This window comes from Thermobia domestica, chromosome 18 (genome assembly GCF_964235325.1).
Source record: "Thermobia domestica chromosome 18, izTheDome1.hap1.1, whole genome shotgun sequence".
NCBI lineage: Eukaryota > Metazoa > Arthropoda > Insecta > Zygentoma > Lepismatidae > Thermobia > Thermobia domestica.
In genome coordinates, this window is record NC_137471.1 from 52,437,120 (window position 1) to 52,456,751 (window position 19,632).

A 19,632-nucleotide genomic window follows, 5' to 3' on the forward strand; every position below is an offset into this window, starting at 1 on the left:
CTGGTTATGTAATATTTGTTCGTAAAGTTTTAGTGTTGTGAATTAAAAGCAAAAATCCAAAAGTTGAGTATCCTTTCAAAATAATAATTACTATTTAAATTTACATGTGTTAATTTTAAGGAACAACTTAATTCATTTTTCTTTACAGCACGAGTGATTAGCGCCTATGCAACTTAGTAATTCGTACATTAATAAATTGCATCAGCGCTAAAGAATACAATTGGAGTTAACTTTGTGCCGGTTTCCCGAAACGTTCTGACCGAACTCTGAACCTGTTGTCCAGCGGCTATATGGTCAGTTTTAATGGTCGATCTAACCCACTGATAAATGCTAAAGAAGACATTCGAACGGTGGAGAGTCGAATCCCAGACCATAGTAAAAGCGTAAGCCCACTTTGGGACCGTAGGACACGAACCACGTACAGTAACAAAAGGGTTTATCCCGATAGGGAGTGAGACGTACCTGGATCGAACCCAGGACTGTAGTATATAATTTTCTCTCACGGGAACGTACCAGGACTCGAACCCTGATACTGTCAAACCGGGACATGTAAAAGTACTTGTCACTCTCGAGAAAAACATAAAAATGATAAAATTCCAATATATCTCAACTACTGAGGTCTTTTTTTTTTTTAATTCTGATGCTGGAGACACATAGGGACAAAATATATATACTAATGTTCTTCAATGGTACGTTATAACAATTTAACATTTTATAGAGAGAGCTTAAAAGATGGTTTAAAATAAAAACAAATAAGAAGAAATAGCGGTCTGTTTCTGTCACCTACAAATCCAGCTTAAATAAACAAGATAGACAGCCTGGTAAACGTAAACAGAACAGCAACTGTCTTTTCGCAGGTACTACTACACAGCGCGAGTCTACTTCTCACGTGGCTGTTTCTCCTACGCTTCTATAGGTTGTTGAATGGATGCAGCAGAAGAATAATGTTCAAGGTTTCGCGAGACGCTTTGCTTTCTGTCTTTCATATGGAAGCATTAAAAAAAAAAAAAAAAAAAAAAAAGCGCAGAATAAATTATAGGAAATTTTAAGTTCAGAATCTTTAAATTACAACATTTTAAGTTAGTAATTTAGGCTTAATGGCTTAATACATATAAAATTCTAAAGGGTAGACGCTGTCTACCCTGTCTCAAGCCTCGCCACTGCTTCCACGTGATGTTCTAGTGCAGTGTTTCTCAAAGTGTGGGCCACGACCCATTGGTGGGTCGCGGGTCGTTTCTTTGGTGGGTCGCAAGAAGTTTTTGCTTTTAATTGTGAAAAATGTATTTTGATGCAGAAACACGTGTTGTAAAGTAAGCACCATTCAGGAAATGAAAATTGAAAGCATTTGTTAATGGGGTGAAGAGTAAGTGGTTACTCAGAACCCTGCCCTGCTGTACAGTCAGTAGAGATGCTGGGTTAAAATGGAAAGAGAATGGCTGAGTCAAAATCTGTCACGGGCTAGGGCATTGCGTTGAAAATAGTATTAGCTCTATGTTACCTTTATATGAAAAAATTAGAAATATGATTTACAAAATTTAATTGGTTTGAAATACCACCATAAAAGTAGGTGGGCCACAAAGTATTTTTTAATATTTAATGTGGGTTGCGGTAACAACAAGTTTGAGAACCACTGTTCTAGTGGATGTATCTCCTAAACCTTTGAGCTTTGCACCTAAAACTTCCCTGACATATTGAGCACACTTAGTGCTATTCTATTACATATATCTCCGACAGCAACTTGATTCACCCAAACGTGACCTTTACTTGTCAGAGACCTCGAAAACTATGAATTCAACATTAATATCTGTCGTTTTCGATTACTTTTAAAATCTCGCCCCCTCCCTGGGCAGTGAAGTATGACCTTGAAATTGAATTGGATTAAAACTACTAAACTAGACAAAAACCGCTCATTATGTAAGCTGATAAATGCTTTTCTCTTCTGCGTGTGCAAGTAACCTAATACCCTATGAAATAATGCAGACAGGAGAAAAACAATTTCTTTGCAAATACTTTGAAAAGAGTTTCTCTTTCCGTTCGAGTAGCTTAAACACATATGAAAGAATCCACAATCATTATGTAAATTAATATACTTTTTTTTTTACATATAAAGTCGATAAAATGCTTTTTACTAAATTCACTATAGTCTTTAATTATGTGATAAGTACAAAATAAACAATGTCAAAAATACTGCCTAGTTTTTTTAAAAAATATAAATTCCATATTTTACTAATTATAATGATAAGAGTAATTATTAAGAAATTCAGTCACAATACAAGTGAAATTATGAAATATAAAAACGACATAGCTGTTGATTAAGAATTAATAGAATGAATTTTCTCCAGACAGTAAATTAGAACCTACATGAATAAATTACATCTCAGTATTGAGAGAATGTGTCCCCAATGGATGAGTGGTTAAGATCGTTGTCTTGTAATCAAGGGGTGTCGGGTTCGATTCCCAGTGGTGACACAAGTGGTTCGGATCCCAAGTTAAGCTGTAGGTTCCGTCCTTAATACGTCATCATCATCCCAAAGAAGGCAATGGCAAACTACCATGGTTAACCTTGCCCAGGGTCATTCGGGTCAAACACTTACTTTTGGGCAGAACACCACATCATAGTCGTCATTGAGAGAATAAGCCATTTAAAATTACGTTGTAAATTTTGGAACTTGTAATACCTAAACTGTTACTCAACAAGAGTTGGTACGTTCCCAAAATCACGACTTATTTCTTTGTTTGAGCCATGAGTTTGTGGTGGGAGGGGGCGGCTAATTATTTAGAGCACAGGGGCGCACAATATATAAATACAAGCCTGGTTGTATGTAAGTCTTTCTAATACATAAGCTTAGTTATGTTGACGGGTAAGTGCACGCTAATATCCTTATGAAGTGCTCGCCCTCTTGTTCCCCTTCTGGCGTCACTGTAGAGGTTACATTAGTACGCATTGCATCTTCTTTATTCTTGAAATTAAATTATGCTGAAACGCTAAGAGATCAATATGCCTTGTCATGAGCTCTAAATATACTTCACATTTGTTTAGCATCATTTGGTGTGGTTTCTGTAGTAACAAATAATCCATTAGTATCACTCAGGCTGTCTAATTGAATTCCTTATAGTAGGGTGTATTAGGAATCGTATTTTATCCTGTACATTTTTTTTCTCTGTTTCAGATTGATTGATGTAGAGGTATCGAGAAAAACATTGGAAATTTATGTTATCCTAGTGGAACAAGAAATAAACCGTCTGAAGGAAATGAAAGCAGAGGTTGAAAGCGAACTTGAACACACCAATTTGCCATTAACTGTTGCTTCTCAGAGTGTCTCCATATGCGACGAGAGGCCTCACAAAGAGCTAGTAAATGATATCGCAGAAAATGAATTGAAAAAGGTAAGTAATTTTACGCTTTACTGTTATCAACTTCGTATTCAGGAAAGGGCAAGGGAGAGATCAATATCCTTGAAGGTTTTCTGACCTCCTCCCATAAAGTTATACATTGGGGTTTACTATAGCAGGACAGCAATGACTTGGTGTCTGGCATACTGAAGTTATTGGAATGAGTAAAGGGGCCGCGGTGGCTCAGTGATAGCCCTCCCCACTGGTCTAGTGGCTAGCACGTGCGCCTTTGGTGTACGAGGTCCCGGGTTCGATTCCCGGTGGGAAACCTTTGTGATTTTAATTGTCCTCGATATTTCTGTGTTCGTGTCCGTGTCGTTCTCGGTAAGTGGAAAAGCAAGTTAAACGAGTAGTGCAATAAAAATTAGTAATAAGTAGTTCAAGTAAGTTACTGAGACTCGTTCGGTGATTCAGTTAAAAAAGTGGTAGAGCGTTCACTTCTGGTGCTTATGGTCCCTGGTGCGATCCCAACTCTCGCCAAGTGAACTTCGTGGTGGACAAACAACGTGTGCGTCAGTTTTCTCGGGGTTCTCCCGTTTCCTCCTACTTTCTTCATTCCACCATTTCACTCATTTCTCACCATCACCGTCTCCTTTAGCCTAACCGGCATAACGTGGGACGTAAAACTCAAAATTTTCATTCTTTTTCATTTTCATTTGGAATGAGTAAGCTGAGAATAGATAACTTGTAGCTACTATGTTCTGCATTTGAAAGTGTAATCTTTTGTTATGGTCATTTTTCATCTTACGTATAAAACAGAATAAAGGTTTGTCGTTCAACCGTTGAAAATGATTTTTGAAAATAGCACTTGGGACGACCTAGATTTTTCTTTTCATCATATTACTTTGATTAAAATTAGATGAAACTCGGTACATAAAGCCAGTCTTAAAAATAAATGACAAATTTCTCAACGTTTTTTTTTTTTTCAATTTAGAAGCAGAGAAATAATTGAGGATCCATTAGCTGGCATCCGTTGACGAATCCTGGGCGCAGGAGTATTTGTGCTTAAACTATTGTAGCAAGCAAATGTATTGTTGCACCCAAGGTCGCAGCATGCAATTTAACTCAACAGAAATTTGAGTTGCCACTTTTTGGTACGGTAAACCTAGAGCGAAACACGCTTGTTGCACATGTGCAGATCGCCGCTTCCTCAGACTCAAATTTGTACATGGAACAATTTATTAAGTATAATAGAAAGAAATACATACACCTACATAATTCATTAATAAAAGTTTAAACTAATAGAATACGAAGAAAAAACTCATGGTGTTAGCTTGTTTCCAGTTAGTTGAACAGAAATTATGAACCATAGAAAACCGATACAAAGAATAATATCATTAGTAAAGATTTCATTATTGTCAACTCGAAAAAATGTACGCTAGAACCTTATCAATAGTAACAGATGCACATTGTGGATCGACATTTATAAAATTCAGGATGTTCTAATTCGGGACAAGTGAGAACCCTAACACAAAGCCCTTGGAGTGAGGGTCATGTTGATAGTAGCCTTACAACAATGAAAGTGTCATCGTTAGCCACGTTCTGTGCTGAGGTAACGAATGTGTTAACGACGCATACTAACGCCGTTTACTTTATCAATATTTGTGTCTAACTATGGTGCTAAATTCTTATTGCCAGCTTGATGCTTCTTCTATTTTGCACAACGACTATGCATGTTGCCATCTGGCAGACGCATTCTGCACCTCCGTGAAGAGAGCCCTACCTGCATGAGGATTAAGCATAACAATACGCCAAAAATTAGTGCTAAGTTAGTGCTGATGATACCACATAGAAAGAAAATTAGTACCTTTAATATAAAAACCGGAAAATATACGAAAATCTATAATGTCGGCATCATCAAAGAAAACAATTGATCCCTTATTTCCATGATAAGATAAACAATTCTTTCTTTCAATGCGGTAGCGTCAGCACTAATGTAGCACTATATATATTCACAGTTTAGAAAATTAAAGTTTGTAGAGTCTCCATTTCTAAAAGTGAGTAGGGCTGTATTTACGTGAATATAGCCCCAACAACAGATTGTGGAATACTGGCTTTCTGGTAACAGTACCAATCTTCTTTCTATACGGTATTGTCTGCACTAATTCTTTTCATATGTGTGATAATTAATGCTCGTTTGGGTGGCACTGTCTTCATAAAATTGCATTCTTCATTTTCTGATACGAATCCTTGCGATTTCTGCTTGCTTTTGTGGTTGTAGAAGTTAAAAAAAAAAAAAAAAAAGTAAATGAAAGGCATCAATTTCCCTGAATTTTCGCTGTTTCTTTAGCAACGGAGTGCTTTATTATCATAATACAACAGAAACCAGATTTCCGACTATTGGTGAAAGATTCAGAAGTTTGTACACACGACTCCAAAAGTGCATTTCCACCTGCAATTCTACCTTTCCTGCAATAGTAGGCAACTCAAAAAGCAAGGTCGTTGGAGTGGTTGAGAATTAGAAAGGCATTGGACCAAACCTCAATTTTGTTACAAATATATTAATATGGCAAACTGCAGATAAGAGAATAAAATGTTAAGAGTGACGATTTTCTTATCGTGAGTTCAATAGATGACATAAAAAGTTTCAAAATGATTTTACTTAAGTAGTTCAAACAAGATGAATGATAAAAAACAGATATCAGAGGAAAGCAGTTTCTCTTCTATTTCCAAAAGAAAAAAAAATCTCGTAAGAAAGAAAAATATTACAAATATAAAAGTTTAATATAAAAGCCTAACGGCAAAAAACAAACATCCACTCGAAACGGAGAGACAAACACAAGAATACGTCACTAGTCCTTTATTCTGTGTTTGTCTCTCCGTTTCTTGTGGATGTTTGTTTTTGTGCCGTTAGGCTTTTATATTAAACCTTTACATTTGTAATTTTATCTTTTTTACGAGATTTTTTGTTTTTGAAAATAGGAGAGAAACTGCTTTCCTCTGATATCTGTTTCTTACCATTCATCTTGTTTGAACTGCTGAAGTAAAATCATTTTGAAATGTTTTATGTCATCCATTGTCCTCACGGTAAGAAAATCGTTATTCTTAACAATTTATTTTATTCTCTTATTTGCAGTTGCCACACTGATATATTTGTAACAAAATTGAGGTTTATTCCACCGCTTTTCCAATTCTCAACTACTCCAACGACCCTGTTTGTTGGTTGTCTATTATTGCAGGAAAGGTAGAATTGCAGGTGAGAATGCACTTTTTGAGTCGTCCATATATCATTCAACTACAGAATACACTAAGTCGCATACGATTGATTGGTTTGTAAGTCCGCGGTCTGTTAGTAACGAGACTATATAGGATGAAACCTACAGTTTAAAGTAGAATCTGAAATTATGTTAGTCCGTTTGATGCTCTTCCACAGAGAATCGAATCCGAGACCTCGTGCACCAAAGGCATGTACGCTAGCCACTTTGACCTGGAACAAGGAAATCTATAAATCATCACTACTAAACACTAAGATCTTCAGATTTCAGGTAGTACAAGCATTAGTGTAATACATTTAAAACCAGCTGTAAATACCGGCTGTTACCAAGTCTTAATTCAGAACCTGGATAAAAAGAGAAGTCTATTCCAATGGTGTTTATCCTCTGCTGTTATGTAAGCCAGTATTTCCAACATACCTACGAGACATATTGGGTGTACACTTTTGCATAATCATTCATTTTGTCGTCATTCTATTTGATGGATTTCGAAAAAGAAGTACTGAGGCTGCAATAAGGAGACTATTTGGAACCAATGGTCGAAGTGAGGACGCCATACCGCGTCTGGTTTCTCCGTCATGAAGGCATACCGCCTCGTTTTTCAATGATCAAGACATACCGTTATTGGAGAGTAAATGCTAAATACCTTTAATAAATCCATTTTTATACACAGTCATTAACGAATAACTTTACACGTAAAAAGATTTTATTTCTTATGTAGAAATAATTTTTAAGTTGACAACACCGACAGTTTTGTTATCTTTTTCCTACCTTTTGGTTTTAAAATAAAGCGTTTTCAAAAAAAAATCATCTAGTTTATAGTTTGATGTGCCATATTGAATTGTTTATTTCTTATGTATGTGTATCTTCTTGCTTTAATGCACATAAATGTCGTGTTGTGAACATGGGCAAAACTTCCGGGGGTTTGGAATACCCCTCAGTCGAGTGGGATGTCCGGCAGTTTTCCTGCAGGAAATTGTTAATATAATTCAGTTTGTGAGCATTTTCGAGGATAATTCTCTATAATGCAACATAAGTGGATATTTTAAACTTTTTTCAGAGTTTTTGGCGGGGGATCAAAGCCTTGCCATGTCCCTCCCTCTCGTAACTACAGAGAAACCCTCCAGTGATTTTTAGTCTTTATGTAAATAGAAATGCAATCTTTTAGGCAACATACTCTCACTGTATTTCAACTTTTAGATAGCCAGTATGTTGAGTCAAAATCAAAATAAAACATACCACTTCTGCTTTTCTTCCACTTCGAACACTGGTTGAAACTAATTGAAAAGCATAAGATGAAGAAATACCAGGTAGTAATATACATCGATAACTTACGGTGGGCATAATTATTTGAGTAATTTAAAGAAATGAGAGTACCGAAGTTCTCGTACGAATTGATGATGGATTACTGTACCGATAAGAATATAACATATGTAGCATCAAATAAAATTATAAGTACATATAGCACGAAACGATGCCCACAAGAATCCATATCTGGCTGTACATTGTGGGAGATTGTAGTAGGTCCATGGGCGGATTCTGTGGGGGCAATCGCTTCCCCCCCCCAGAAGAGGAAACTTTCTTATTTTACATATAAATAAAACCCATCCGAGAGTTTGGAGCTTTTGAAAGTAGCTCTAAGTAGTAGTATTACAACCCACTGCTCCTCAGAAGTCCGTCCTGTATCTGTCCCTGAATAGGTCTACGTGTGAAATGTCTCAATTGATTTCAAGAAACAGGAGTAGTTGTATATGCTGATGATATAGCGATAGTGTTGTCGGCATCCTCAAAGCACGAAGTAAAATGAAAAGGAAATATAATATTAGAAAAGCTACAAAAATGGTGTTCAGTAAATTATTTAACTCTTTCTGGAACGAAAACTACTTGTGGAACTAAAATCAAATCGTAAATTTTAACGGAAACAGCTGATCTCGAGACTCTAGGGTGTGGTACCTGGTACATCTTCAAACATTGTCCTGTCACGTTTACATATATTTTACCCTAAGTTGAACTGTTTTATAGGAAGTACATGAGTCACCCAATGTATATAAAATCCTCTCCTGAAGTTCTTTTGTTGTTTCCCTTTCCAGAAAAAAAATGGACAACACCACGAATCCCAGCTTCGTCTAATTTTAACTGTACTAGAAACACTTCCGTATAAGCAACCGTCAAATAACGAATTATGTCGTAACAATTTGAAACAATATATTATTTATTCATAAATAAAAGACCTATGACTTCATATTCAGATCATTTCAGTCCCATCTATTAGTGTGCGAACCAAGTTACTTATCAAACCACCCCCTCATTACTTTCGATATAAATAAAACTATCACTTACGTTCTCTGTGAGCTCTTCTGTTAAGCACTAGATGTAAACCATTTGTTCATGTTGCCAGGAGACTTAATCTGAAACCCCAAACAAAGTACAGTAAAATTCAAATGTAAAAAATACGATATAATCGTCTATGAAAAACTTAAAAAAAGAACTACACTAGAGCTTAGCTTATGTTGAAGAGATGTGATGGAATTTAGACATAACTTCAATACGTAGTGTATTAACTGCTCTGCCTGAATTATCACTACTTTATTTCCAGTCATCGTACTTGGTTTAACCCTTTGACTACCATTTTTTAATGTGAACATTCTTTTCATGTACGACTCCTTTAATGTGGCATATTCCTGACATCTGTACACAGTTTTGGAAACTAAACACAGTCTCCTGGTCACATCAAAGCAGATGGGAGAACAATATTGTGGCAGAGCACGTATATCTTATTTATTTCAAGTATATTTTAGTTAATCATATTTTATTAAAGATTTAAATTTTGAGTTTTAAGATATATAAAAACAGCAAAGTAACAGGGAAACAATAATAAATGGAAAAACAAATTACATAAACGTTGTAGTCATTGCTTTTAAAACTTATGTAACGATGGTATGTAGCACGCTTTCTTTAGCAAATTGTTTTCATGATAGGAAATTAAAGTTAAAATCCAATTAATGTCTGATCGGAAAGAATTGTCAGAATTCATTGTAAGTAAATTTGTAAGATGTTTGTGAACACCAGACACTTTCTCGGGTATGTTAGAATTGAAAAGGAATCGTGAGTCGAAGCATTCCAAGAATTGCCAGTCGTCGACCACAATGAGGAAACGACTGGGTTTCCTAGACAAGAAAGAGCACACGCCTCTGACGTCATGCAGAAACGGCAGATTCCAAATCAGAGGAAGTTCCACAAAACCAGGAGGACCAGAGGTCACCGCAGAGTTCGAAGCGGAGAGTTTGACGGAGAGAGTTCGACCGAGAGAGTTTGACGGAGAGTGGAGACTGGAGAGATCGAGTCAGTCGTGATAGTCGGAGACAGAGAGTCGGAGATTGAAGTTAAAAGATTCTATCTAATAGAATGTCTAGTAACAGCTTTCCTTAAGTTACGCGATAAACGTTTCACTAGACAAACTCTGAAAGTTCATTATACGTTTCGAAGGATAATTAATATGCTAGCCGTTGACAGAACTTCGGCGCATTCAAAATAGATCGCAGCTTGTTCGTAGTTCGAACCTCCGTTCCATCCAGTGGAGAGATCATCAGCGAGACACCGCCCAGCCTGTGGCCTGACGATAGGAAGGAATCATTGGACCAGCGCTTGCAGGAGTAGCAGAGCAGAACACCAAGAGGTATGTGCTACTTTCTAAACATTAGTCGACAGCTCAATGTTCGGTATGCAATGTTAGATCTGGCAAACTTCTAATTACCCGAATTAGCACACGCCACTTTACACTTACTTACACCAAGTAATGAAAATACAACAGTTATTTAATTATCAAAATCTTGAGTTGTTATTCAGATATTGAATTCCCCGTAATATCATGAACCAAATCATTACCTCTCGCATAGTAGTATATTACGTTCCCACTCATTTCAGATAGTGAGTTTTAGGTAACTTCTCTGTGTTCACACAAACATCCCCAAGTTTAGAAACGGACCAGGGAGGTTGTCAATGTGTATTTTTTTAAAGATTTTTTTAAAAACAAATTTCCAACGATGTTTGAATTTTTCGTATGGGACACATGTATTCCGTTGGTAGTCAAAGGGTTAATAAACAATATCTGGAGTTAGATGCTGGAAAGGAGCCCTAAACTTCAATAAACAAACAAACAAGAGTTAATGATAATTAATTCTTAGGCTATCACCTATATATCATTAATCGTAGTGAACAGGGTGTTTCAAACCAACACCGACAACATTTGGGAGGTGATTTCTGACACCAAGATAAGACGAAAATTAAACACCAACCTGGGCACAAAAATGCTTCCTTTCGGAGTTATTGATTGCCGAAAACATGAAAAAATTAACTTTAAAGATCCATAGCTCCAATACTATGGGACCTACCGAAGTCGAGTCAAGACCACTTAAAATGTAATATGTTCGCTATCCAAAAATTCATTTTCAAAACAGGGCCGTCGCGTGGGTTGTATGCGCCGGGGACGAAAATTCCTAGCACCCCCCTAATCTGTTACAAAAAACAATTGGAGTTTATTCTGTACTCGTAGATTTAAATATGGAATATAAGGCAAAAGAAGTTAGTATTATGTCAATTTTTAAAGTACATGGCTTTTGTAGTTAAAACGTTAAAGTTAATGAAGACATGTTTTGAATTATTGAAATCGAGTGTCATTCTTATTTAGTTTGAACTTGATACACATCAACATGGTTAGTGATGAGCGCAAGAGTCTTGGTCTTGCAGTTTTTGCAAGAGTCTTGCATGCAAGACCAAGACCAAGACCAAGACCAAGACCAGGAATCCCGATGCAAGACCAAGACCAAGACCAAGGGATGCAAGACCAAGACCAAGACCAAGACCATACCTGCAAGACCAAGACCAAGACCAAGACTCTTGCGCAAGAGTCTTGCACAAGTACCAACACTATTTGAATTTTTTATAGAATGTAAACAGGAAGAAGAAAAATCATTACATCTTTCACGTGAACTTCTTGGCTCCAGTAAAAATACCGCCGGAAATCGGTTGTTTACGAGACGTCCGACAGCATCATTCTATGAATTGTTACAAGCTATAATAACTTCAGTGTCTGATTTACTTTGGTCATCATTTGATCATTCACGACGGCCCATGATTGGATTTTGGGAAATCATATGAAGAATAGTTGTGTCCATAAGAAGTGGATAAGCAAAAATAAACTAGAGCATGTTATAGACACGGTAGCTCAGTGGCAAAGCGTTCACCTCTGGTACATGGGGCCCTGGTTCGATCACAGCTTGCGCTATGTGAGCTTTTTTGGTGAACAAACACCCTGTGCGTGGGTTTCCCCGTTTCCTCGTACTTTCTTCATTCCACCATTTCTCATCATCACTGTTTCCCTTAGCTTCAGTGTTATAATCGTAGGACGTTAAAGTAGATATTTAATTTCATTTCAAAAACATATGAATGGTGTTCTTCTTCCAAAACTAACGGGAAATGTAGCATTGAACATCGGCAGTTCCGTACACCATAGGTGCCGACTACATGGATATGGCCTTGGCTCTGAGGTTCAAGCATCCGTTGGAAATTTTTAATGTGTACTTATAAAATTAATATTGAAATAACATTTTCATGACATTGACAAAAACTTAGCGCATGTGACCGCAAGTTTGATTTCATAGGTGGATGCTTATACGTTGAATAATTGTTTATCAATATAACTTATAGCCCCCTTAAGTATACGGCATATCTAGGATTCAACGATATAACATTATACAACAATAAATAATCTATATTCACAACTGAGAGTGGTTTCGTACTTATTTCAAATAACTTGAAGTTTGATGCCGTTGTTATGTATTTCTAATGTAGGTCAAAAGTATTTATATAAATTGAGTATATATATATAAAAAAAGACAGACAGTTGAGTCGTTTTCAGTTTTCACTCAAATTATTCTAAAATATTGGGGCCGCGGTGGCTCAGTGGTAGAGCGTTCAGCTCTGGTGTTTGGTGTCCCGCGTTCGATCCCAGCCCCCGCCAAGTGAACTTTGTGGTGGACTACACCATGTGCGTGGGTTTCCTCGTGGTTCTCCCGTTTCCTCCCACTTTCTTCTTTCCACCATTTTCATTCATTTTTCATCATCACTGTCTCCTTTAGCCTAGCCGGCATAATCGTAGGACGTAAAACTCACAAATTTAATTTCATTTCATATTCTAAAATATTAAGAGGCTTAATTATTATTATTTTAATTTGTTCTCTCTTTTTTGGTCAATATTGCAAAACTTATCGTCATCGTCATAATAATAGCTATTCTGCCATTATTGGCAGGTCACTTGCTGCAGCTGAGAAGCTTCGATGACTGTGGTCCTCAGCTAGTCTCTTCGTCTTAACGTAGCAATTTTCTGTCTTAATATCTTTCTTCAACTACGATCTCCTTCGCCCCCTCCCTCTAGCACGTCTCTCATAATACAGTTCCTCCTCAGCCAATGTCCTCCTCTTCATTACATCTAAAATTTTTCTTTTCTCCCCTACTGCTACTATTTCTAAAACCTTCGCATTCGTTTTCCGTTCAACCCAGCTGATTCTCTCCTTTTTTCTCCATGCCCACATTTCGAAAGTCTGTTTCATCGTTTTTGCGTATGTCCTTATTTCTGCCCCATACAGTACATATTAGAATCAGTAAAACAAAATTTCAATATTTAATTGGGAGATTGTTCAATACAAAGATGAGCTAATCGTGGTAGGAAAGAAAAAAAATCTGACGCCTTTAGAGTGTAAAAATAATTTTGCAATTTATGGTATTTCAGTAATTTGTGCCGTCTTGCTTTTCTTTCATGCGTCTCACTGTCAGGGATAGCCTCCCCAGTTTGGGAACCAGTGGAGTATTGGATCTGTTAAAACATAAAAATATTACGAAATGTTGTGATTTATCTTATAAGTAGTGAAGCGTGATCACCCATTGAAAAAAAAAAAAAAAAAGTAAAGGTCATCGCCTATGTTGTACAGTATCATCACACTTACACGAAGGAAAAATAGGCCCTATATTACATTTAGAAACATACATTGTATTTCCCTCACTATTGACGCAATGTAGGATTTATTATCCCTTATATCCAGAGTAAAATTTACTTATGAAAATCATAGATTTCTTAAAAGCAAAACTTGCAAGACTCTTGCAAGCAAGACCAAGACTGGGTGTGCAAGACCAAGACCAAGACCAAGACTAGGTGTGCAAGACCAAGACCAAGACCAAGACCGAGGGTTCCACTGCAAGACCAAGACCAAGACCGCATGTGCAAGACCAAGACCAAGACCAAGACCACCCGGGTCTTGGTCTTGGTCTTGCATTTGCTCATCACTAAACATGGTAATACCTATATACATATACATATACATATACATATAAGTATATACATATATAGGTAGCATAGAATATACATATACGTATACAAATATTAAAGCCCCCTACCCCCCCAAGTACACGAGGTCCGGCAGTACGCCTCGAAACTTTTTGTAAAAATTAAACGTTAAAATTGCATTGTAATGATTGTTTAAAAACTATTTTCAGTTTAAACCAATATAGAATAGCCTAAATTTGAATTTTATTAAGATTTATTTTTCCATTTTAGTAAAGAGGGACCCTTGAATCCCCTTCATGGCTACGTCCCTGATAGTTAATAAACACAGTTGTTGTATTAGTTCAGTATAGAATTGAAGGACTGAAATATAGTTTTACTGTTATCGATTGGAAAGTACGTGCAAAGTTGTATTTGTGATGCTAACCGGTTATTATCAAGTGGTGCCAAAATAAGCAGATAATTGTAGTATTATACTAGTAATTGTAGTTATTGTGATATTACTTGAGCATTTCTTGGACGGAATAGGAATAAAGAAATGTTATTGAATTCTACTGGTTTCTTCAGTTTGTACCAAACTGTTATACGGATAAGGAGCAAGTAGTAGCAGATGTCGGTCAGTTTTTCAAGATAAAACTCTTCTCACAGAGGGCTGGAAAGAGTTCCCGTTGAATAATCCTAGATGATGTTTTACATTAACGGTAATTTTACTTAGCCGTGGCGTGAACTAACATTAACTTTTTAAAAAAAATAATTTACCAACGTAATCTGAATTACTTGAATTTTATTGATTTGTTCCCGGCCCCACTGGTCGCGGCGCCCGGGGCGATCGCCCCGGTCGCCCCGCTCACACAACGGTCCTATTTCAGAATCCTGCGGTACTGACGCAACAATTTTTATAGAGGGAGTTTAACTACGGGCATATATTTAAAGTACGCTGTTTTTGGCAGCCTACAACTCCGAAATGACAGATTTCTGCACCCAAATTGTCTATACTTTATATCTTATCTTGGTGTCAGGAATCACATCCCAAACGTTGTTGGTGTTGTTTTGAAAACTCTGTATATTGTCCCCTTGCTGGTATCATTTTGAAAAGCTTAAAAGAGGGTGTGTTTTACTATCAGTTTTACCTTAATATAGCCTACAGCGTGTTTAGGACGTCTGTGAAGTTGTTCCGCCTACCTAACGAATTTTTCTTTTTCTTATCTACATCGTAAGTTTACGTTAGTTTTGTTTAAATTATCGTCAGTTTCGAAAAAATAAATTTTTATTCAAAAAATAAATAGGCAGGCCAACTTCAACGTTCCCCACCCACAAACGAATTTCAAAATTTTTTCATAAGTTTATCACATCGTTAGTTTAAGTTAGTTTTACTAAAACTATCGTTAATTACACGAAAATAACGATTTTATTTGTAAATAAATGGGCAGACCAACTTCACGGTTTCCCACCCGCAAATGAATTTCAAAGCTTTTTTCCATCACATCGTTAGTTTATCGTTAGATTACGTTAGTTTTGCTAAAACTATCGTTAGTTTCGCAAAAATAACGATTTTATACTAGAAATAATTTCCCGCCAAGTGTGAATTAGCTCGCCCATATTGAATTCTCATAAAATTCCAACTCATATTGTTAGTTTATGGTTAGTTTTGCAAAAATGACGATTTTATTCGAGAAATAAAAATTACCGCCTAATGTAAAGTTAGCCCACACCTAAAGAATCTTCATAAACTTTCACCTCATATTGTTAGTATACTTTTAATTTACGTTAGTTTCGCCAAAACTATCGTTAGTTTCGCAAAAATAACGATTTTATTCAAAAAATAAATATTCACGGTTCCCCAGCCACAAACAAATTTCAAAATTCTTGCACATCGCATCATTAGTTTATCGTTAGTTTACGTTAGTTTCGCTAAAACTATGGTTAGTTTCGCACAAATAACAATTTAATTCGACAAACAATGTTTTCAACAATGACGTAGCCAAGATTTCGTTTTGGGGGATCCATGGCTCTTCCCGGAAAATTTTTGGCAATTTGTAAACTGGCGATGCAAGTTTAGGCTATATTTTAAGGACCCTTACAAATTTTGGGGATCCAGATGTCCTAGCGCGGAAAATTTTTGGCAATGTATAGACTGGAAAGGCAATTTTAGGTTTTATTTTCACAAAGAAGTATAATGAAGTATGATTTGTTTTCTTTATTAACAATGCACCTCTCAAAAAATGTCGCTTTATTTAGATTTATTGTTTGTATGTTTTCTTTAAACAACAGGGTGTCAACAAAACATACCACTTCCCTACTTTAATAGATTCTTGCTTTTATGATAAATAGCTGATGTGTTTTTTTTCACAAAGACATCCGCTCAGGTCAAGGGCGCCGATCCTGGGGGGCCTGAGCCCCCCTAAGCTCATGTGGCCCCCTATTGTATTTATGAATATAATATATTTAATATAATTTGAATGCAATTTGTCTTAAAATCCTCATATATATATATATATATATATATATATATATATATATATATATATATATATATATATATACAGGGTGTTTAATAAGTAATGGTCATAAATTAAACCATAGATAGTACACGCCAAAACTAACAAAAAAGCCTTAGTAAACATGTGTCCGCAAACGCTTCGTTACGGAGATAGGGACTGTCGAAAGTGTGGGAAAATGAAGTTTAAAGACGAATATCTCAAAAAGTATGAACCGGACAGAGGGCGGTCCAATGAATGACTATCGAAGTCAGACCTGCGCTATGCAGAAATACATGGTTGATAACTCTGCAATGTGCGCGCAAGGGATTCCCCAAATGAACAGAGGGATTCCCGGAAAATTGTCCAAGGAAAGGGAGCTCGAGATGAACATCGAGGGCGAGTCTATCCACCAGTAATTCATAAGTCGTGGTACTAGGTCGAAAGCTGGAAAAGATACAAAATGGCGGACAATGTTTAGGTGACGTGTGTGGTTGCATAACCAGCAGGAATTGAGAGAAGCAATCGAAGTGTGGTGATGTACGTTGTAAATGGCTCCAGGAAGAATTCCTACAACTAATGCATACGTACAAGTTGCAGTGCAGCTAATGCATGCGTGTTGGCAGCACTTAGATACATCAAATGGTATGCAAGGCACTGATGAAGAATTATGTGCTAAGCAGTTAACGTAACGAATATCCGCAAACTGGATTGCAATGGGAAAAACATGACAACATTCGAGTGTGTGGGTGGCGAATCTGAAACATTCCGCATGTTGAATGCGCAAGTGTATTACAAGAAGCAAAAAATGATAGACATCAACAAACAGAAATCGTCATGTTGGTAATGTGTACAGTATTAATCGTAAGGTAACAGTAATTATCCAGATGTGTAACCACAGAAGAGATGCATGAGAAATTAACTTACCTTTATCATTAAAGTAAATGTTGGAAGTATCGTCCATTCATGCTAATGCATGGTCGTATCCGTCTTCTCAAAGATCCACGTACGCGTGATAACATATCGGCATCCTGTTGAATATGTCCGCAACATTGTTCCACCCTTCCTCGAAGGCCTTCTAATGTTGCAACAGGGGTATAATAAACTTGCGAATTAACATGGCCCCAGAAAAAGATATTTAAAGGATTTAAGTCCGGGGAGCGCGGTGGCCAAGCAATAGGACCCCCAAGTCCTATCCACTTTCGTCCGAATTGGGCATGTAAATGTTCTCTGACACGGTTAAAGAAATGTGCTGGCGCTCCATCATGCATAAACCACAGTCGCTGACACCTATCGAGAGGTATATCTTCGAGTAGCAGCGGCAAATCCTGTTGGAGAAATCAACGGCCTCTACTTCATTCCCGTTTGCTTTGCTGTACATAAAGTGCATGTCAGCATACTCAATATTACTGTACATTGTATCAATGACAGGGTAAAAAATAATTTAGCAACACACTAATAGCACTAATTAACACTGCACAATAGTATCCCCGTGGCTTTGTAACACTACTGAAACTATTGCACTGTTCCCCGCAATACGGTGAAGTAAGTACATCCACAACAATGTAAAGGCACGCGCATTTCACACCTCTTCAACACACAGAACTACTACATTGACTGTAGGCGAGAAAGACAAGTGAAGACAACGAACCTCTACCCTCTGAATCATTCTCCCAAGCGACTACTCCGGTACGACGAAAGCATATAGACCTGTAGCAGAACCCTTCAGGCAACATAATAAACAAACGTGGAAAGGCAAGCGTGTTTCCAATTCACGTCTGTAATCGAAATAATGTAGTGTTCTTCCATTCCATATTTTCTGGCTTACCAAGAACTGCGTGCACAGTTTTTTTTTTCTTTACGTATGCGTACAGGGGATGAACCAAATAATGAGCAACCTACAGGCGCTCGATTGATTGAGTTATTGTTGTTTTAACGAGCTTAGGAGCTTCGAAGGACGGGGCCTTCGATTTGGAAAATCTGGGATCAGAACCACTGCATTCAGTGGGCACTTCAGCGGATTTGAACCCGCAACATCATGCACCCAAGGTGAGCTCAACGTCTGTTGCAACCCCGATTCAGTATTTCCAGCTGACTTGCATGTTCTACCAGTGTTCCTTTCAGTCATTCCATTCATTTTCGCGCATCGTTTGTTTTACCTTGGTATTGGTACAGTAAAAGACTACTCTGTACATGTGCATTCGTCTTAGGAATGTGCTCTGAAGTAGTTCACAACATGCACCACCACATTTCTTCGATTGCCTCTCTCATTTCCTGCTGGTTATGCAACCACACATGGCACGTAAACGTTGAAACATTGTCCGCCATTTTGTATCTTTTCGAGCTTTCGACCTGGTACTACGACTTATGAATTACTTAATGGTGCATAGACTCGCCATCGATGTCCATCTCGAGCCCCCTTTCCTTGGACAATTTTCCGGGAATCCTTCCGTTCCTTTGAGGAATTCCTTGCGCGCGCATTGCAGAGTTATCAACCATGCATTTCTGCACAGCGCAGGTCTGACTTCGATAGTCATTCATTGGACCGCCCTCTGTCCAATTCATACTTTTTGAGATATTCGTCTCTAAACTTCATTTTCCCATACTTTCGACAGCTCCTATCTCCGTTACGAAGAGTTTGCGGACACATGTTTACTAAGACTTTTTTGTTAGTTTTGGCGTGTACTATCTACGGTTTAATTTATGACCATTACTTATTAAACACCCTGTATATATATATATATATACCTTCTGCATCTGAATTGCCCCCTCCCCAAATTTACGGAGAAAGCGGCGCCCTTGGCTCAGGTCCTGGACATGTCAGGACAGTCATGATAAAACTCGGTAGTAAGGAACCTGGAAAACCTGTCGGCAACAATAAATAATGTTGTTGAAACAATTGCAAGTGTGATATCAGAAAATCTGTTGCCTTAATATTCAACAGTGGTTTCAGTAGTTAGATATGTGAGGAGTCAGCCAAACCTTTGTGGCGTGTGGTCAAAAGATGGTATCGCTCAACAAAGAACTACATCACCATCTTATGAAAAACTTCAATGTGGATAAGGATCACTTTCATCAATTTGCATTATCAAGACCTACGGTAAGTGTACATATTTTACTTTCGTATTTTATGAGTGCAAGTTGAAATGAGAGGTTACTTGCTTTCGAGCTAGTGATGCCAACTAGTACTAGGGAAAATAAAATAAGCAGAAGC

The 19,632-nt window shown here is 37.3% G+C and overlaps 1 protein-coding gene across 1 annotated transcript in view; it reads left to right on the plus strand.

Annotated features, from left to right (window-relative positions):
* Positions 1 to 19,632, plus strand: part of LOC145675467 (tektin-B1-like) — a 152,037-nt gene that overhangs the window by 99,667 nt on the left and 32,738 nt on the right. Inside the window, exon 3 of the mRNA XM_081745905.1 lies at positions 3,171 to 3,387. Coding sequence (XP_081602031.1) covers positions 3,171 to 3,387 — 217 coding nt within the window. The remainder of the gene's footprint in view (positions 1 to 3,170; positions 3,388 to 19,632) is intronic.